We start from the raw sequence: 22,503 nt of genomic DNA, 5'->3' as shown, positions 1-22,503 counted from the left end.
TCCACACGTAGCAGCTTATTTCTGTTTCATTTATTTTCTATTTACTAAAGTTTACTACTACGCTTGTATAATCATAATTATATAATGCCGATGATAAAAGAAAAGGAACGAATGGAAGAGAGAAGTAAATTATTTTGTATGTTTAACACATTTTCAATCTTTGTGTGTGTGTGTGTGTGTGTGTGTGTGCATCTATCATAATCAAATATTTTCAGTTAGAACTTACTTACCCATAATTATAACACGCAGCAAGAATAATAATGTACCATGTGCCTGGTTGTGGATACGCTATTAATAAACTTGCGTTGCGTTTGTTTAACGATGACAAATTTATCGCTAAAGTTCCATTTTGACAAGAATGGCGGTTTTCCAGTTTGGGTATACGACCTCGTTGAACGCACATCGTTACCAAGACCGATTGTGTCGACGGCAGCTAAAAGGATTACAGAAGTATACAATCCAACGTTCGATTTCGAAATTCGGTCTCGAACCATTTTAAGCAAAACTTTTTTCCTCTAATTTGAAACACACCCGGCTATTAAATTTACTTCCGCCCTATATATGGAACGCGATATCACGTCTCTCACTTTCAAATAGCTAATATTTTCTACACTAAATTAAACAATTTCTCTTATCGCATTGTTCTATCGTTACAATCAAATTCCTCTATTCCAAATTTCGGTGCAATCAGAAGTGAAGCGAGTGAAGATTGAGGGAAAAGTTTACAATAGCAAAAATGCACGGTCCTGGTCAAGTTGAAGAGAAAATAAAAAAACTTGTTGGTTTTATATGTACCTGTGTGCAATGTGTATATGTACCTATATAGAGAGAGATGACTACGCGACCATACGCCAAAAGAGCAAAAAAAGATTTGAAGGAGAAACAAACGTTAATAAACAATCTTTTTTCATTGTATTTAACGCATACAAAATAATGGATTGATGGAAATAGTAAATATATTAAATAAAAGATAATATAAAATAAAAAGCGAATTAAAAGTAAAAAAAATTTAATATTTTGAAACTCTTACCTTTTTTACTTCCAGACGTACACCGATGTCAAGCGTACCACCGATATCTATCAACGGCAAAATATCAAACTGCGTCATCATCGGGACTAAATCAGTTAATATTAGCCTCGAACTTAACCATTCCTTTCCCTAAAATATACCGATGATAATACAGAGATTGTTATTATGAATAACAATCAATATCATACATGAACAATGATTTCAGAAATATGATTTTCCAATCGTTAATATCGTTCCATACGACGTACGTAGAAAAATGTGTAGCATATTAGAATTAATAGAATAGATAATATATCACCTGCAGAAGATAAACGGTTGAGAATGTCTCCGCATGTTTAACACGAACCAATTGATACCTCGGTATACATTGATTATCAGTCTCACTTTTCTCGTTTTTGCCTTTTTCTCGGTAAAATTCATCTCTATTGTAAAATCTGCTAGCATTGGTTTCTTTATAATACCACTTGTGTTTTATTAATTCCTCGTAAGTATTGGTAATACTTAAGGAGAGCTCCCTCCTCACTGATTTCGCTGAATTTAGGCTTAATCGACGCGTTTTTGCACAAAACGAACGAATCTGACAGAAAAAAGTCCCGCTCTGCCCCGCGAAGCGAGATATTAACTGTTAAAGTTGACGACTATCAGGTTATGAAACCTGTCATATCGACGCTATGTAGCGACTGGTTTTACACTTGTTTGAAACATACATTGTTTTTTTTACATATTTTTTGCTGGATTTTTTTTCATACTGTGTTTTTCGGCATCGAAATATGAGATTACTTGTATCAAAGCAACAGAGAATACTTTGGAACACAAATTATTTCTGTTACAGATATTAAGCGTTGAATTAAGTTAACGAAACAGAAATGAAATTGTTAAAGCAGAGAATAGTTGGTATATGAAAAGTACATATTTATAGGGTACTTTTCATATACCAACTATTCTCTGCTTTAACAAATTATTTCTGTTACAGATATTAAGCGTTGAATTAAGTTAACGAAACAGAAATAAAATTGTTAAAGCAGAGAATAGTTGGTATATGAAAAGTACATATTTATGTGTACTTTTCATATACCAACTATTCTCTGCTTTAACAAATTATTTCTGTTACAGATATTAAGCGTTGAGGTTAACGAAACACAGTAATATGATTATTAATGGATATATCGAGCCTTATTTAATAAATAAAGAAATACAGTGTTCAAAATGTGGTGATAAATTAATAATTGATACAAGTAATCGCATATTTTGATGCCGAAAAACACATTATGAAAAAAAATCCAGCAAAAAATATGTAAAAAAACAATGTATGTTTCAAACAAGTGCAAAACCAGTCGCTACATAGCGTCGGTATAACAGGTTTCATAACCTGATAGTTGTCAACTTTAACAGTTAATATCTCGCTTCGCGGGGCAGAGCGGGACTTTTTTCTGCCAGATTCGTTCGTTTTGTGCAAAAACGCGTCGATTAAGCCTAAATTCAGTGAAATCGGTGAGGAGGGAGCTCTCCTTAAGTATTACCTAAGTATTTGTTCCCGTTATGGAATTAAAACTTGAAGCGATGTCCATGTATTCTTTAGTAAACGATCTCTCCGCTGTCAATCTGATTGGACACTCTGAAATAATTGTTTATACATTTATTTCATTACATTCGTCTATTTTGTTTTTTTTACACACACACGCACGCGCGTGTATATAAACATACACGTACAGACTAATATATAGCGAGATGATAAAATTTACTAAAGATTACCTGTTACATCGACTTTGACGTTGAACTCTGTAACGCTACTCGAAACAATCAATAAATAATAATAGCTATCTTCGTAAGGAGAAGATTCTATGAAAGAGTAACTAGCATTTGAGGCAAGAGTTTTAGATTCCGTGGAATGAAAATGATTAGACGTTGGCAAAACACGTCCCTTCAAGTACATAGCCTCGATACAAAGTTTATCAATATTACGAAAACTATGCAACGTAAAGGTGCAGTTCCAGACTGACAAACGGAAACTCAATATTCCTGACGGAATATATATCCTATAAATGGAAAAATAACTGACGTGAATGTTTCGCACTTTGTGCAAATATACGTAAAGTGGGCACTGGAAAGTATAGCGCGCGGCATATTCATTCTTTGCAGAATTTTTTGTCTTTTCATTTACTTTAAGTTAGATCTCGATAACATTTTCAGATTATCTCGCACTTGAAAAATGTAATTTAAATGGCATCTACATGTATGGCACGTTAAAGCACGTAGATACATATTTTTTTTCTGCTTGAAATGAAAATTTTACATTAAATATAATAAATAATAAATACAGATAATAATTTTAATAAGACTTAATTTACTTGTAATATGTTGTCGTTGCGGTTGTTCGTAATCTCGTTGGACGATTAATGGGGATATTTTCAATATTATCTATTTGAGACCACAGCGCTACCGTACCTATGCTGTATCGACATTTGTGTCCGAGTCCCTGAAACATGAGTCGCGAGAATAATTAAGTAGATTTTGCATGTGTTTCCTAGATGTTAAAATAATTCATTTATAACGATTTAAGGTAATAATAATTGTACACATCTAACGATAAAAAGGCTGATCGACTGTACCTGTTGCTGAACTCTCTCGTCCCAATAAGACATATAAGCTGCCACAAACCAATCTCCGGGTTGGGGCTCATATACTGGAACAACCGTTACATTTTTTGGCTGATAAGTAGCGGTAGTAATGACTACGATATCGTCATTCCACTTGGCAGACTCGTTTGTTAAAAATATTCCATTACTCGTGGAGATTACTGGATAACTACCAAACTTGACGTGTCTGAAAATTATAAGGAATAACTTTGATTGATTAAATAATTAAAAATAATAAATTAAAATAAATAATATATTTGTGTGAGTGCTTTTAGAAAAGTATGGAATTTTACAAGATGTAATAATTGATTTTAAACAAATTATCCTAATAAAAGAATCTAACTAGATGGAAAAATAGATGGATAAATTATGGGATATTATAATTGCACGCTCTTCTCTAAAAGCACTCGTCAAGTCAATTATTCATCATAAATAAAATATATAACAAGTTTTCCGGACAAGTCATACAAAGAATATTACTTACATATAAACTTTTCGTGGATGGCACGTGGGATCGTCCATAAAAGCGGCAAATTGCCACGTAGCTCGAAATCGCAACACGCAAAGACGTTTATGGAACTTAATGCACAAGAATTTTATGTAAGAAAACGTACCTATTGGGAGATACAGATCGCTTCAGATTGCAGCTGACAGCGTAACCTCCAAAAGTCATCAGAAATACACATTGAGAAAATAGGGAAGGGGCGGGAGATCGCAATATTATCCATGTTAGGCTGCGTTCGGAAACGTCACCCGAGTATACTCCCTTCTCTTTCTATCTCAGCAAGTTAGAAGAAGAAAGTATACCCGCGTGTACCCGGGTGACGTTTCCGAACGCAGCCTTATGCACATAGGTTAACTGGTTAACTGACTGTCTATGATGACTGTGACAGCGCGCTGCACTGTCTGCACTGTCTGCACTGCACTGCACTGCACTGCACTGCACTGCGATACTAACGCCGGCAGCCGCCAGTGTCGAAAAAGTGAAAGTGACGTTTTCTCTGTAGACATATATATATTGAATGAGAGCGTCGACGTATCTTAACGACGACGTATCTTAATATAAAATTTTCACATTTCGACTTTTGCTCGCAATATCTCCGCTCGTAGGGCACGTAGCGGAAAAATGAAAAGAACGGACCCCCCCCAAATCGACCCCAAGCTATCGATCAAGCCTATTTAGAACTTGATCCGTTCACTCGTTATCGAGATCTCAACATTTCGAGTACTTGCAAATCGTCGCGTCGCGTAAAAGAGTCACGGTCTGTCTCGCTCCGCGTGTACTTGGCGCGAGACACTACCGTAACGTCTACTTATAACATTAAAATGAAATTAGCGGTAACATGTAATCAAACATATAGAACGAAGTCATATATGGCAACAATTTTTTTTTATTTATGAAATACATTTATTCAATATAATAAAATAATACATTATACATAATTTATTTAAGTCGTATAAAATTATTAAAACATTAATTAATCTTATCTTTTATAAATATTCATATATTGCTTTCTCATATTTTAAGGGTTCCCGGGTTTAGAACTTCTCGTTATACCGCCCGAGTGCGCATGCACTACCGAATCGTGTTGTAATACATATACCGCGTTCCGTTCGTCCGTCCTACCGCCCGAGTGCACAGACACTACCGCATCGTTGTAATATACCGCGTTCCGTTCGTCCGTCCGTTCTACCGCCCGAGTGCACCAGCACTACCGATCGTTGTAGCGCAACCAGCTGAATCATAGGCCCGTATCGTTAGTAACTTACGAAAGAGAGCAAGCCGAGAATGAGCTAAACAATAATCGAAAACTTACACGGTAAAAACCATTTTATTTGCGTAGCCGTAAAGAAAAAGTTAGATTTTAAAAAATAATCTGGTTTGGATGTAACATTGTTGTGTTAGAGAATAAAATTAGTAATTCCTTTAAAATACGTTGTCCTCTAACAAAGTCCTCTAGCAGTCGGCAACAGAGCACATGCATGAATGTGTTTGTTGACTTGCTGGAATCTGGAGCTTGTGTATCTGAATTTAATAGGAGAGATCTAACTATATATCTTATTGTTATATTAATAAGACGTTATTATATACACATATTTTAATTGTATTAATTAGCAATGGAAAGTACACTAAATTAAAATTTTGTCTTTTACTAATCATGCTTTAATATATATATGTTATTATATAAAGAGACCTAACCTTTTTTTCTCTCTATTCTATTCATTTCCTCTTGCTTTTTTTTGTAAATTTTTTCCAATATCATTTTTATTTTCTATTAGCTTGCGTTTCTTTGTCTCCTTTTTTATAATTTCAAAAAGTATTTCATCTATAATAACTTTCATCCATAATACAGTTTCTTCATATTGTATCATAAATTCAAGAAGTTCCTCGTCCAAACCATCGTCCAAAACTAAAGAATTTAAAGAATATTATTCTTTATTAAAAAAATTAAATTATTATTATTAATTAAATTATTATAATTATTATTTATTAAATTATTATATCTATATAATAATATATTAATTATTACTTTTTCTAACTTCTTCACTTGACACTCCGTTGTTAAAATTTTCCATTTCAATAAATTAAATATATCTTTACGTATTAAATATATCTTTACGTCTCGGTGACAGATTACTAAAATGACTAACGTATAATATGTGAAACTATTAGCTTATACAGTCTTTTATGACTTAGCAACAAATGACTTATAAGTTACTTGTTTCATATATTATGTAAATATCTATATATATAAAATAGAATGTCTGTATGTATAAATGTATGTATGTCTGTTCTTTATACACTCTTAAACTATTCAATCGAATTTTTACCAAAAGTATATAAAATAGGGGTAAAAGTCGTTTGAAAAAAAAAATTTAAAAAAAAAACGTAATTTTTGGGAAACAGAAAATTAAAATATTGTAAACCATCGTAATCTTTTTTTATGAATGCACTTTAATCAAACTCATACAATCGTTTATTAAGTGAATACCCCTATTTCATATATAATTCTTTAAGATTTGATTGATTAGATCCATTTTTATACACAATCAAAGGTCTATAATTTTTTTATATGTGAAATATGTGTGGCAAATTTTGAAATATCGGACTATTTATAGTTTTATTATATTCTTAGCAACTTTATACCCCTATTTTATATATAATTATTTAAAATTTTATTGATTAGACCCAGCTTTATAAAGTTTCTATGTATGTACAAATTCTCCGAAATTTCAAATGTGTTTAACACGAAAACTGATGAATCAAATTTTAAAGAATTATATATGAAATAGGGGTAGAAAAGACTGAAGAATATAATAAAATTAGAAATAGTCCAATATTTCAAAATTTACAAAAGTTAGAGCAACCACGAGTATTTCTAAAAAAATTCAAAATTTTTTTAAAAAAGAACCTTTTTACCGATTATCGCCAAATTCAATACCAACCTTCCTTGAATGATACTCTATCGATTAAAAAAAAAAACAGCCCGATATCTCAATATTTGCGAAAGTTAGAGCAACCACAACATCAAATGTGCACATACACACACACACACACACACACACACACACACATACGGACATTTTTTTTAAGCGATATTTTGACGTTTTACAACACTCTGAACATATTGGCATCAAAAACTCAAAAAACAATCTTTTCTTTGGTTTTTTCTACCCCTGTTTCATATATAATTCATTTAAATTTGGTTGACTAGACCCAACTTTATACGCAATCAAAGGTTCATATACGAAATTTACGGAAACAAAGCTTCCTTTATGAGGAAGCAATACATTAAATACACTTTATTGTACAATTCTTTCATTGATCTGTATCTCAGCTACTCGATCCACCTCGATACAACCCAAAAAAAGAAAAGGGCAATAAAAGTGCAAGCTACAATTACTGTACAATAATGTAGAACAGAAAATACTTAAAATATAAACAAGGAATCTATAAAATGTAATATTAATAAGCTCCACTTCTTCTCCAAGTTTTTCATTCGTATATTCATCCTTGAGGCATGTAAGAACTTAAAAAAAAAGAAAAAAATTAATTAATTAAATGTATCACTAACAGTATTCATGCCTTTACAAATACACATGCACTATCGCACATACATACATACGTACATACATACATATATATATATTTAACACACACAAATACATGAATTTATGTAACATACACAATATTAAATTTAAGTAACGTAATGTATAAATGTCTATTAATGCATATTAATAAATATATAGTAACGCATAATGTCATCGCACAATATGAACGCATAATATCAAAACATAATTAGTATTAACGCAACTGAAAAAATTGCATATACATGTTGCCATTAATTAAAAGTAAAATGTAAAACGCAACAATACAATCAATACATTATTATAAATATAAGTTAAACAATATATATAATTTGAAAATAAACAAAATGCAATAAAAAAACACGCAAAATTATATATAATGTTATTTGCAAGCAAATAAAACATGCAATAAATGAACACACAATATTGGGTAAGTAAGAAATCAAATTAAGAAGCAGATTAAGAAATTAAAGCAAAGAATACATCACAATTCATTATAAGAATAAGAATCAATGAAACAGTAGCCTCAATAATTAAAATATGCCCGTAAAACATAACTCAACATGACAATTAAACATTATAAGAAAGAAGACTGCGTAGATAAGAAAAAGTGTAAGAATTACAAATAAAATTTATAAATGTGAAACGTTTAAAAGTTTCCTATTTTTTGCGGTAACCCGTTTGCATAATTTATTATGCAGCGATAATGTGTAATATATACGCATACGAAGATACAATTTTATCAAAAATGAAGTAGGGAAAGGACCCCGCACTAAACCACGTGATTTTGGGCCCCGGTGAAAATGGCTGAATTTTTAATATGTTGTACTTTTTGAGTCACTGAACAAATATTTCTTCAGGCAAAATGTCAAAAAATGGACTGTTTCAGCGTTTCAACCCTTAGAAGCTTGAGGTCAGACCAGCAAAGATATCAGTTTCGGATCAATGCGGTTACTGTTATAAGGGAACAATATGAATTTTTGGTGAACAAAATAATTAAAAAATAATTTGTTTATGATAGTATTGTTTAAACAATATGATAGTATTGTTTGAACAATTTGAAAACGTCATTGTTTACAGGAACGATTCGGGGTGTTTTCCGTACGTGAGTCCCCTTGCCTCTCATGATTCGGGGTGCTTTCTGTACGTGAGTCCCCTTGCTTCTCACGATTCGAGGTGCTTTCCGTACGTGAGTCCCCTTGCCTCTCACGATTCGGGGTGCTTTCTGTACTTGAGTCCCCTTGCCTCTCACGATTCGGGGTGTTTTTTGTACATGAGTCCCCTTGCCTCTCACGATTCGGGGTGCTTTCTGTACGTGAATCTCCTTGCCCCGCACGATTCGGGGTGCTTTCTGTACTTGAGTCCCTTTGCCTCTCACGATTCGGGGTGCTTTCTGTACATGAGTCCCCTTGCCTCTCACGATTCGGGGTGCTTTCTGTACGTGAGTCCCCTTGCTTCTCACGATTCGGGGTGCTTTCCGTACGTGAGTCCCCTTGCCTCTCACGATTCGGGGTGCTTTCTGTACGTGAGTCCCCTTGCCTCTCACGATTCGGGGTGCTTTCTGTACATGAGTCCCCTTGCCTCTCATGATTCGGGGTGCTTTCTGTACGTGAGTCCCCTTGCCCCTCACGATTCGGGGTGCTTTCTGTACGTGAGTCCCCTTGCCTCTCACGACTCATAAATCTCGCTCATCTATTTGTGTGAAAGGCAAGGGGACTCACGTACAGAAAGCACCCCGAATCGTGAGATGCGAGGGGACTCACGTACAGAAAGCACCCCGAATCGTGAGAGGCAAGGGGACTCACGTACAGAAAGCACCCCGAATCGTGAGAGGCAAGGGGACTCATGTACAAAAAACACCCCGAATCGTGAGAGGCAAGGGGACTCAAGTACAGAAAGCACCCCGAATCGTGAGAGGCAAGGGGACTCACGTACGGAAAGCACCCCGAATCGTGAGAAGCAAGAGGACTCACGTACAGAAAGCACCCCGAATCATGAGAGGCAAGGGGACTCACGTACGGAAAAACACCCCGAATCGTGCGGGGCAAGGAGATTCACGTACAGAAAGCACCCCGAATCGTGAGAGGCAAGGGGACTCATGTACAAAAAACACCCCGAATCGTGAGAGGCAAGGGGACTCAAGTACAGAAAGCACCCCGAATCGTGAGAGGCAAGGGGACTCACGTACGGAAAGCACCCCGAATCGTGAGAAGCAAGGGGACTCACGTACAGAAAGCACCCCGAATCATGAGAGGCAAGGGGACTCACGTACGGAAAACACCCCGAATCGTTCCTGTAAACAATGACGTTTTCAAATTGTTCAAACAATACTATCATATTGTTTAAACAATACTATCATAAACAAATTATTTTTTAATTATTTTGTTCACCAAAAATTCATATTGTTCCCTTATAACAGTAACCGCATTGATCCGAAACTGATATCTTTGCTGGTCTGACCTCAAGCTTCTAAGGGTTGAAACGCTGAAACAGTCCATTTTTTGACATTTTGCCTGAAGAAATATTTGTTCAGTGACTCAAAAAGTACAACATATTAAAAATTCAGCCATTTTCACCGGGGCCCAAAATCACGTGGTTTAGTGCGGGGTCCTTTGGACATGGCGGTTCAAAAGTTATATTTTGTGTTAATTGGAATAAATAATTGCCAATATTTTTATGAAAACAATTTTTCTCAAAATTTTTTACAAATACTTCTTCTAATTTATGAATATAATAACAAAAGTCATTACTTGGTATGTTTAACTTCCCAAACAAATTTCCTTCTTCGTTTTCATAGGCTCGAAAAGAACAATATAATGTTGTATCATCTAAGACAGCCATATTATCATTCATATATTTTGTACATATATCACAAGAATGTATTGCTGTACATCTTTTAATTAAAAATCCGCAAACATATTTAAATGCGTTTTCTTCTGGCAGATCCATTGAACGATATTCATGAGTCGGAATATTTAAAATGTTATGCGCCGATGATGAAGCAGTAAATTCCGACACAGTGGACTCTTTGGTATTATCTAACGTTCCAATAAGATTTAACATTTCATCATAATCAGAAGCACAATTTTGCGTATCCGAATGTTTTAAAAATGTTGTACTAAAAAGTTTTTTAAAGGCGCGCTTAAATTGTATAGGTGTCGGATTAAGACAATTACCGCCTTGTTGCCGAACGGAACCAAAAAAATTTTCGACACAATCTTGATTCAATCTACGTGTTCGGAGATATGGAAAATTATGATTTTTTAATGTTTCCCAAAGCTGAATGATGCTATTAATTGTTATCTGCCAGCATTCAAAGCATTTAACTTTTACATATTTACCATTATTATTATTATTAACTACTTTAATACTTTTTATAAGATCTGACGTTTCTTGCAAAAACTGCATTTGTTTTTCACTGCCGGTAAAAACTTTTCCATGTTGTTTAGGATTATTTACGGCGAACAAATTTAACATATCGAACAATTTATCAAAATGATCAATTAAATCTATAGTTCCAATGACTTCAGTCGGAAGAAGACCGACAGACATCTGTGTACACATTCCTGCACATACGTGGTTACTAAGTACTTGTACGGCATATTTAACTTTCATTCTCATAAAGTTATTTGGGTCCATATGTATCTTTGATAATTTAGAAGCTGCTCTTATCCATTGTTTGACGTCTTGCATATAAAACTGTTTAATATGATCCCACGAAGCTACTTTATTATTAAATTCAAAATTATGGTTTAACAAATTATTTCGGGTTGCTTTTATTAAATGTGGAGTGTCAAAAATGTAAACTAAATTTTCTCCGTTAACTGAAAAAGTTGAATTTTGTGTAGATATTCCTAAATCACGGGACAGTTGTATAAAATTAGAACCCATGTCCGTAACCAATGCATGCACCATAGCACCTGTAGTTCTTAATTTAATTATTGTATCAAATATCAGATTTTTTAAAAAGTTCATATGGCATGTAGTCTCTACAAAACAAAAAACAATGGGCATCTTCCAATTACCTGCAATACTACGTGCCATAATAACTAAAGCGCTTCTTGCAGGTTTAGATGATTTTTTATCACCAATGTCTTCGAAACCAATTATTTCATCCCGTGATACATTATAAAATAAATGAGCTTTTAAGCTCATTTCGTCTGCACATATTATGCAATGACGTTCCATGAAAGGCAACGTATTTAATTTCAATTTAAGTGCTTCAAAAATTTTATCATTTATACCAGGCTCAATATTCCATTTTTGTGTAAATAATTGTAGAAACGTACAGAAGGCAATGCAATTGAATCTTTCAATTCCCGGTAAGTTCGTGGACTTAAAAAAAATAATGACAAAGCAAATTTCTTAAATTCGGGATCATATCTTCTGCCACGTTTACATTTTAATTGTGCGTCGACTTGTGCCGCTAATATTCTATTAAATTTTTCCGGTAATAACTTACGGCCTAGTTTCTTCAGTTGGTCGAATTCGTTTTCTTCTTCAACTTTTGTAGCTTCCTTCTTCTTTTTCATACAAAGCCGTCGGATTGTTTCACGCATTACTTTATTTTGCGCCTTTAATTTTTGGAACTTCTCTCGCAATTTCCTTTTTCTCGGACTATCATCGGATGATTTATTCCTAACTGCAGGCTTCTTGATAGTGGATGTGCTCCTATAATATATTCTAAACGTTAGATCCATAGCACAAAGATTATTTTTAAATATGATATATGTAATCATGTAACTATAAATTTGCTATAAGAGACAAAAACAGCAAAATAATATTAAATAAAATCTAAAGTTAAAAGAAATATAATGTGTTAATAAATAAATTACATATATCCTGACAATTATATTTTATAAGAAAATTTTCATTACGTAACAAATAAAGAAAATAAAAATACATGTTTAACTGTAAATTAGTAAAGAAAAACTTACGGTTGAGTTATTTCTACGTCACTGACAATAATTGGGACGATTGTTTGTGAAGTTTCTGCTTTGTCTGCTTTGCTGAAAATATACAATTTTTTTTCTTTTAGCCATTATTGTTAATAAATGTAAACAAGTTCTTTATTAATATAAATTACCTATTATCTTCTTGCACTTGCATTTCTGCAACAAAAAATATGTATCATAATATCTACTATAAAATATGATATTATAAAAAATAGAAAATTTATATTTAGCATACCTATCTACTTTCTCTTTAACCACATTTTCCTTATTTTGTTGTGTTGTTTGTTCGGGTGCTGTGTTGTCCCTAAAAGATTTTAATTATTTTATGTTTTTATATGTTACTTTCGCGTAATACATAAAAAATAATTTAAATATTGTTAGATATTGTTGCTATTAATCATATAATGTTACAAAAATTATTTTTTATGTACTACTACCTTATACCAGTATTATTCAATTTTATACTTTTTTATAAAACAAAACTAATTTAATTAAATTAAAATATGTAAAATTAATAATTATTTGTTAGTAAAAACTCACTGTTGTTGAAAACCTGGTCCAAAAAATATAGTGGGTACAGCATCTGGGTGAAGACGAGCCCTAACTTTATTAATTTTGTACCATTTGTTTTCAAAATGCAAATGGCACAAACGACAATTCTGGTGGGCATATTCTGGACCTTTAGGTTCTAGATCCAGCTTTCCACATGCTCGTACCCATTGCAGCCATCTGTAAATGTTGTACCATTTTACCAATGACAAAGTAATGCACACATTACAATTAAAAATATAATTTATATAAAAAATAATAATATTATATAAAGCAATGTGTTATACCTGTCTTGTTCCTTTGGAAATTTAAAAAAATGTCGTTGCACATCAATAAACTTTTTAACGCACTCTGGTACTGCACAGCTTGGCTTTCTTATCGCATTTATTTTTAATTATTATGCAGCAACACCTGAAACAAAGCTAAGATCAAAGTGCTTCCAAGAGAATTGAAAACTTATATAATATTTATATAGATTAACTATTCCCTTAGAAAAGAATTTTTCTTTTATGTTTCCTTCGCTTTTATCACTTTTATCACTTTTATCACTTATTTCACTTTTATCACTTTCTTCACTTTTCTTCACTTCGATCTTTCACTGTCTTTACTTTGTAAACTCTTTTCACTTTAATCACATAAACGTGTTCAGAGTCTGTCAAACACTTCTAACAGCTCTCAATAGCATTCAGTGACTAATTGAGCTAATTCCCTCCAAATTTCTGTTCCAATACAGATAGGCATTTACTGAACTGACCATTTAAATTCTAAGAGGGAGCGGAGCAGAACGGAGAAAGGAAGAGCAATTGAGAAAGAAGTTCAGAGAACGACGTTCAGATGGTGTTAGTGGGCGCTTACTTATTTCGCGCATGCGCACTCCATTTTGGACAACAAGAAATCAGGAGAGTTGCGCTACTGTATATACTGTGTCTGTTATATGTATGTTATAATCGCAGCGTTAGGAGGAGGAGGAGGAGGAGTATCTTAAATAAAATTTTTCACATTTGGACTTTGCGTCCCAATATCTCCGCTCGTAGGGCACGTAGCGGAAAATATTATAGGAGATACCCCCCCCCCCCCAAGTCGACCCCAAGCTATCGATCAAGCGTACTTAGAACTTGATCCGTTCACTCGTTATCGAGATCTCAACATCTCGAGTACTCGCAACCCGTCGCGTCGCGTAAAAGAGTCACGGTTGGTCTCGCTCCGCGTGTACTTGGCGCGTGACACTACCGTGTCTCTTGATACGTACAATCACGTTTGTGAACCGCATCGCCTGGAAATTCACTACAGCCGTGGGCAAGGTACACGCAATTTCTCTACGATTTAATGAGACAATATTTTGGTGTTTCCATGCAAATGGATTGTAATGTATAGATTTACTAATGCGGTTTTTATGTTATTTTTTATAAATTATATTTTTAAACTCGTGTGCTCACGCGGTCCGCATTACGACTCCTCGTTTTACCATCTTTTGAAGAGCTATAAAACTTGTGTAGTTGCCTCTGCGTAAAAACTTAGTGCGGTATGTGCGGAGAGCTAGTTAAAACTCTGCCCTAAACATTAATTGAAATGATTTATAACTTATCTGTCTCCTACTTGTATAAAGATACAGACACTCGCTTAAATTTGAGGGGTAACTCGGACTTAAACTATACTTAATTTTTTAATTTTTAGTGGTATGCGATTTTTTGCGTTATTGCAAGTATGATTGCAGTTTATTTTTTAATAAGTTTTTTTGTGACTACAGTTATATAACATTTTTGTGCGCTGGAAAAAGTGACACTATGTGTCACTGATACTGCTCTGATATTGCTTACAATTATTTTAGTTTTTTCAATTGGTTTTGGTATTTTGTACGTTTCACGAATATCGTAATCGTGCATTTCGAAATATTGTCTATTGTATTGATGGTTCATTCTCTTACTAGTTTTCTAATCCTTTTCTTCTTTGTATTTACAGAAATTTCATACAAAGATCTTTCTCCACTTATTTTTTCAATTGGTTTTGGTATTTTGTACGTTTTGCGAATATCGTAATCGTGCATTTCAAAATATTGTCTATTGTATTGATGGTTTATTCTCTTACTAGTTTCTTATTCTCTACGTTTGATCCCTCGCTTTCATCATCAGTGATTATATCGTATATCGATTTGATCGTGTTTTTGGCTTTATATAAAGCTTTACGAGGCTCTCTAATCCTTTTCTTCTTTGTATTCACAACATAAATTTTATATTTTGTAGACACAAGAAATTTGTACCTGCAATCTCTTGCAAATTCCATTTTATATATAAATATGGAAAAACAATATCTAAAGACCTCAATTTGTCGAAAGACGCTGCACACATTGTCTGAAAGACAAAAAAGGAGAATTAGAGCAGAATACAGAAACAATGTTCATTTATTAACTTTGACCAATGAAAATGTCCGTACTACGAGTGATATGCATTTACCTGGCCCCTCCACTGCATCTGAAGAAACTATTACTTTCAATAGTATTTCGAACGATAAAACTTGCAGTGTAAATATAGTAAATACACAAAGAATTGATAGTTCGTCTCCTTCAGATATGTTTCATGTTAGTCCTATTAGCAATAATAACAGTAATGAACATGAATTAAGTGATGAAAATGCTCTTGCCTCCTTATGTACAGATACACCGTACACGAAGCATCTTTTCGTGAGAAATTGGCAACTTGCTTCATAAATAATAATCTTACACATGTTCAGGGAAATAGCATACTATCTCTTCTAAGAACACATTCTTGCTTTTTCTTATTACCTAAGGATGTTAGGACGCTACTCCAAACACCGCGTAATTGTCTTGCTATATCCTCTGTGCCACCGAGGGAATATCTTCATTTTGATTTGGAACTTGGAATTATTGAAAGCCTCTGTAATGCATCATGTACGTCAGTTGACGAGGTAGTTTTAGATTTTAGTACTGATGGATGTAATTTAGATAAACAAAGTATCATTCATATTTGGCCAATTCAGTTTCGAATTGCCAATGTACAAGATGCACCACTAATAGTTGTGGGTATTTACAAAGGTCCTGCAAAACCATATAATCCTAACGTTTTCTTTAACAAATTTGTACAAGATGTCCAAAGAATTTTTTCAAATGGAGGAATACAATTCAATGACAAGAAAGTGCTACTAAGACTTAGATGTTTTATAGCAGATGCGCCAGCTCGCGCTTTTATATTAAATCTTCGTAACCATATGGCTGAACGTCCATGTTCCAAATGTAAAATATCAGGTACACATTTTCATAGTAATCATAACGTCTTTAATGGTATAAACCATCCTCTTCGAACGGATGAAGAATACCACATCCGCTTAGATGAGATTCATCACAAAGAAGGTACAAGTCCGCTCTCACAATTACCGATGGGAATGGTATCACAGGTTCCATTTGAATGTATGCACCTTGTGTTCATAGGTGTAATGAAAGAGATATTACTTGCGTGGGTAAAAGGAAAATACTCTCGTGACACAAAACTATCCAGCACATCTATTACCATTATAAATACAGGAATAGAAAGTTTACAAAAATATTGTCCTTCAGATTTTGCAAGGCGACCCAGATCTCTCGAAATGTTTTCAAAATATAAAGCTACAGAACTGCGACAAATGTTACTGTATACTAGTCCAGCTCTATTCCATGATTTATTAGATAAAACAGTCTATAAACATTTCTTATTTTTACATACAGCTATAAGAATCTTATCTTCTAAGTGTCCATGAAGGCAATACTTACGTTTCGCAGAGTGTGCCCTTCAGAAATTTGTTCTTCGAGCTGAACATGTTTATGACACTACATTTAATTCGTATAACGTGCATGGTCTGCTTCATCTCACAGATGACGTTAGACGTTTTGGCAATTTAGATTCATTTTCTGCTTTTCCATTTGAAAGCAATATGTCAATTTTTCGGAGATATTGCAGAAAAGGTAATCAACCTCTCCAACAAATGTTTAATAGAATAAAAGAAAGACAAGCGCACGGAAGTAGCAAAGCTCGTAATGTAGAAACATCTGTTCGTGTATTTATGCCGTACATTGATGATAGCAATTGTACTCGGTATCGCAAAATTACATTTAATCACATATTGCTTAGTACACATATCCGCGATAATTGTTGCATCTTAAATAATGGGTCTATTTGTATTGTTTGCGATATTTTCAAGGACGGAAATTCTTATTGTTTATGCGTCAAAAAGTTTGTACAAGTGACTAATTTTTATGATATTGGTATATCATCATCAGATGTTCAGGTATACTCGTGTGCGGCGTTAGCAGATGAGGTATCACATATTAATCTGCATGAAGTCAGCGCAAAAGGTTACAGAATGCCGTATTGGGGTAGCATAGATGAGAATAGTAATAGTGATGATAGTACGGCAGATAATGCTTCGTACACACCGCAATATATTGTAGTTGCTATAATGCATAATGAAACATTGTAATTAGGATTGTCATCTCCGTATGTCTGTTCGCCCGGAAAGTAATCAGTAACTTCGTTTTTTTTCCGATGCTTCTGTAAAGCGTAATGCGTATTTTTTTCATAAATGTTTAAAACAATATTTATTAGTCGTATCTATTACATTTCATAACAGATACATGTATAATAAAATGTTAGATTAGTTAATATTTTTTCTTCTTTATTAATACTTCACAATAGATACTTCGATTTTTCGATTTAATATTATATTTTATTTTATTTTAAAATATATAGTTTGTAATAATCTTGGCGATCGAGCGAGCAGAAGCCTTACATTAGTATTAATTAATACATAATTTGTACCGTTTTTACAATACATTGTAAAATACTTTTTTTCTAATGATGTAATAAAATATAATATTGTAATTAAATGTAATACTATAAAATATATATGTAATGTTATTAAATATAAAACAAACTTTATGTAAGTGTATAAATATATAATATATAATAATTCTAATCACATTCCTTTTCACTTTAAGTTAGGTAGAGATTGACGACAGATCTGGTATTCCTAAAGTTCGTATTCACAGTCGGGATTCTATAACTGCAGAGAATTGTGTGGTTACACCTATTACAAATATATAAGTTTTAGCTGGTTTACACGCTAAGATAAATAACATATGCTATAGCTATGTTATCTTAGCGTGAAAACCAGCTAAAACTTATATATTTGTAATAGGTGTAACTAATTATCTGCAGGTATGGAATACCGAATGCGCGAATACGAACTTTAAGAATACCAAATCTGTCGTCAATCTGTTGTCGCTTCTAGCGACAGATTTGATTTCCGTTTATTGCCGATCTGGCGTCGCTTTTGAAAACATATGTGGTCTGCGTTTGGCGCCATTTTGTTGGCATCCCGAGAAAAAATAATTTTGACTAATCATAGATAATTGTATATGATTATGTATAGAATCATAAATGAATATATATGGGTATATTTATGATCATGTATATTTACATCTTGCTCCTTGTATGATTATATATGGATCCATATATGATTAGATCTGACCATTCCTATGCTGATATGACTAATATATTCTAATTCGTATGAGTAAGTACAGATTCATATATGATTAGACCTAATCAAGCCTGACTCATACCAGACTGTAGATGAATATATGACTATATTTAAATCTATGTATGATTCTATCTAATCATGACTGGCTAATATGAACTCGCACCTGACTATATGTAAATTTATATATAACTAGATATATATCCATATATAATTGTGCGTATTTAGATCTGACCATTTCTATGCTGATATGACTAATATATTCTAATTCGTATGAGTAGGTACAGATTCATATATGATTAGACCTAATCAAGCCTGACTCATACCTGACTGTATATATGAATTCATGTATGACTATATAATATATATATATCTTCAGGGTATCATGTACATATATCACATATATACATATACATACACACACACACACACACACACACACACACACACACACACACATACACACACGCGGCGCTCATATTTATATTTATATATATATTCAATAAACAACGAAGTTATATATATATATATACGAAAAAATAAAAACACTTTTACTATATATAAAATTGGTCCAATTAGCTATACGATAAGCCTATTATAGTTAGAACTTGATCCGTTCCATGCCGTACAGTTTTTCAAATTGTTTTACAAATAATTTAAGTAAAATATCTGATTGTTTAAGATCAAACTGTGTAATTTGATTTTGAAGTAAATTAAACAATTCTATAACTAACATCATCCAGTGCTGAAAATATTCATTAGGCAAATGATCAATAAGAGCTATAAGAGAATAAAATAACAAAAAATTGTAATTTTCGGATGCATTATAAAATTGATAATATGTTAAAGGTCTTGGTAATCGACAAAATGATTGAAGTGGTCGTATACTTGTGATAAAATTATCAATATCTTTACTCTTTTTTTTTAATATTCCAAGGACCTTTTTTATCAAACCACAATTTAATAAGTTGTTTTACTATTCCAAGAAGAACCGAGTGCATGAACCCAGGCAAAACACATGTTCCAATATCAATCAACGGCACACAAAACAATCTACTACTACGGAAAAAACTACGGAAAAATATAATTTTTAATCCAATTATTTGTTACATTTTTGTGGAATTAAATTATATTGTTAGATAACTATACAGTATCTATGTCTGACACCTTCCGTACATCTGCTAACAATAAGTGTAACATATGTAGTACAATATGAAACGTCTTTATTAATTAACGTTGTAGCACAGTACGTAAGGTGACTGACTCAAGATCCAGGGGTTCCAGGTTCAAATCCAGCAGTGGTCAGCAAATTTTTCAAGTACAATATAAATTTAATTAATTAAGCTTGCACATAATAAAGATTTTCGGCAATAAAATAATGTTTAACGAAAAAAATAAATTTTATATTTTTATATTTTAATGGTCAAATATGAATAGATATGACCGTCTATATGATTTTGTATGAGCATGCATGGTCAGACCTGGCCAATTTTCGGATCTGATCATATAAACAATAATGTATGATCATATATAATTAGTCAAAATTATTTTTTCTCGGGATGTCTGGTGACAGATTTGGTCTACGTTTGGTGCCAATCGGCTGCCGCTTTGCGATAAACAGATCTGCCCTCAATTTGTTGTGTCAATCTGACGTCGTAAAGTTGTTGTCAGATTTGGTCTGGTGTTGTCGTCAATTTGACTGCGGAATATGTTCTTAAGATTTCGTTCATATGGAGAGCAATTGCGGACACAGTAGGCCATGGCTTTGGCATTATCGTTTTGCTGGCATTTGTTCCCCTTTTGGCAACATCCCACAACCAAAATGTTTGCTGGGTATACAGGGTGAAAGAAAACTATAGGTACAAACTTCAAGGGATGGTAGAGGAGATTGAAACAAACTTTTTTGCTTATAAAGTAGTAGTCGGAAATGCTTCCTTTTAGCTTTATAGACACTGGATAAAGGATGACGATTGGAACACAAAACGGCTATATCAAAACGTACGTTTTATTTGACTTAAACGCAGTTATTTTTTAGTGGGTAATTTATGATTCTATTCTTTATTCAGTGTCTATAAAGCGAAAAGGAAGCATTTCCGACTACTACTTTATAAGCAAAAAATATTTGCTTCAATTCCTTCTACCATCCCTAGAAGTTTGTACCTATAGTTTCTCTTTACCCTGTATATATACATATATACATACATATATCATACTATTATATAAAACCTGACTGTTTGTCTGTCTGTCTGTCCGTCCGTTTGTCCGCGAACTACTTATTCGTTAGTGGACCAAATTTTTACCAAAAGTATATGAAGTAGGGGTAGAATTTTCCAGGGAGTGCTATGATGTGTATAGTTTTTTGTTACCGATTTTCTGGAAACCGGTTTTTCTAATTCTTCCAATTTTTCCGGAAATAATTGACCGAATCTCAAAGAATTACATATAAAACAGGGGTAGAATTTTCCGGGGAGTGTTATAAAATGTATACTATAAAGTGTATAATTTTTTGTTACCGATTTTTTGGAAATCGGTATCAGAAATTTTGGAAGCCGGTATCAGAAATTTTTCCAATTTTTCGGAAATTAATTGATCGAATCGTAAAGAATTACGTATGAAACAGGGGTAGAATTTTATGGGGAATGCTATAAAGTGTATACTATAAAGTGTATAATTTTTTGTTACTGATTTTTTGGAAACCGGTATCAGAAATTTTTACAATTTTTTGGGAATAATTGACCGAATCTCAAAGAATTGCATATCATATGTGAAACTATAAAGTGTATAATTTTTTGTTACCGATTTTTTGGAAACCGGTATCAGAAATTTTTACAATTTTTTGGGAATAATTGACCGAATCTCAAAGAATTGCATATCATATGTGAAATAAATATAAATTAAAAAAATAAATATAAATTTTAAAAATTAACAAATGATATCGTTCATAGGTCGAGCAATTTTAAGTGAATTATGTTATGAAGTTGCTGCTTTCACATATGATATGTCAAAACTGATAAATCAGTCACTTCAATTCGTGACTGTCACGAGCAATTAAGAAAATATTCGCACATTATAAGAAAGAGAGAAAGTCATTAAGAGGATATTCGCACATTATAAGAAAGAAAGAGAGAGAGAGAGAGAGAAGGGAAGAGAGAGAGAGATATATATATATATATACAAAGAAAAAAGGTATGTATCTTAAATATTAATTTCCTTTTTATTTCATTTACGTGACCTGTCTCTTTGTTTTATTTTCTTTTTATTTTATTAATTGACTTTCTGTCTTTCCGTTTCTTAAGAAAAAGAAGGATATTCGTACATCATAAAAGAGAGAGAGAGAGAAATAGAGGAGAAGGGAATAGAGAGAAGAGAGAGAGAAGCGAAGATAGAGAGAGAGAGAGAGAGGATAAGAAGATGATAGGATAGGAGAGAGAGGATAGAGGAGAGAGTAGAGAGAGAGGAGGATAGAAAAGAGACAAAGAAGTAAGAAGAGAGAGGAAGAGAGAGAGAGAGAGGATGAAGAGAGAGAGAGAGAGGAGAGAAGAGATAGATAGAGAGGAGAAGAGAGAGAGAGAGAGAGAAGAGAGAGAGAAAGAGAAGAGAGAGAATAGAAAGAACCAAAGAAGAAATATGTATCTTAATTTAATTAATTTTCTTTTTTATTTATTATTATATTAATACTATTTATTTTATCGTTTATTATGAAAAAAAGATATTCACACAT

General features: G+C 33.0%; 2 protein-coding genes and 1 pseudogene across 2 annotated transcripts; 1 reads left to right on the top strand and 2 right to left on the bottom strand.

Annotated features, from left to right (window-relative positions):
- Window positions 1-176: 176 nt before the first annotated feature.
- Window positions 177-5,412, bottom strand: LOC139787202 (uncharacterized; annotated as a pseudogene).
- Window positions 5,413-6,680: 1,268 nt separating this feature from the next.
- LOC139787204 (uncharacterized) lies at window positions 6,681-12,867 on the bottom strand. Its single transcript, XM_071726286.1, has 4 exons — window positions 12,842-12,867; window positions 12,693-12,764; window positions 12,218-12,426; window positions 6,681-7,697 (listed from the first exon to the last, which is right to left on the bottom strand). Exons 1-4 carry the CDS (start codon window positions 12,862-12,864, stop codon window positions 7,471-7,473), a joined length of 531 nt encoding a protein of 176 aa, XP_071582387.1. The 5' UTR covers window positions 12,865-12,867; the 3' UTR covers window positions 6,681-7,470.
- Window positions 12,868-14,769: 1,902 nt separating this feature from the next.
- LOC139787203 (uncharacterized) lies at window positions 14,770-17,856 on the top strand. Its single transcript, XM_071726285.1, has one exon. It carries the CDS (start codon window positions 15,903-15,905, stop codon window positions 17,004-17,006), a length of 1,104 nt encoding a protein of 367 aa, XP_071582386.1. The 5' UTR covers window positions 14,770-15,902; the 3' UTR covers window positions 17,007-17,856.
- Window positions 17,857-22,503: the final 4,647 nt, after the last annotated feature.

The sequence above is a fragment of the Temnothorax nylanderi genome, unplaced genomic scaffold (assembly GCF_030848795.1).
Source record: "Temnothorax nylanderi isolate EJ_2023f unplaced genomic scaffold, tnyl_v1.0 TNYL_tig1332_pilon, whole genome shotgun sequence".
NCBI lineage: Eukaryota > Metazoa > Arthropoda > Insecta > Hymenoptera > Formicidae > Temnothorax > Temnothorax nylanderi.
Note: the sequence above shows the minus strand (reverse complement) of the source record. Positions and strands in the feature narration are given on the sequence as shown.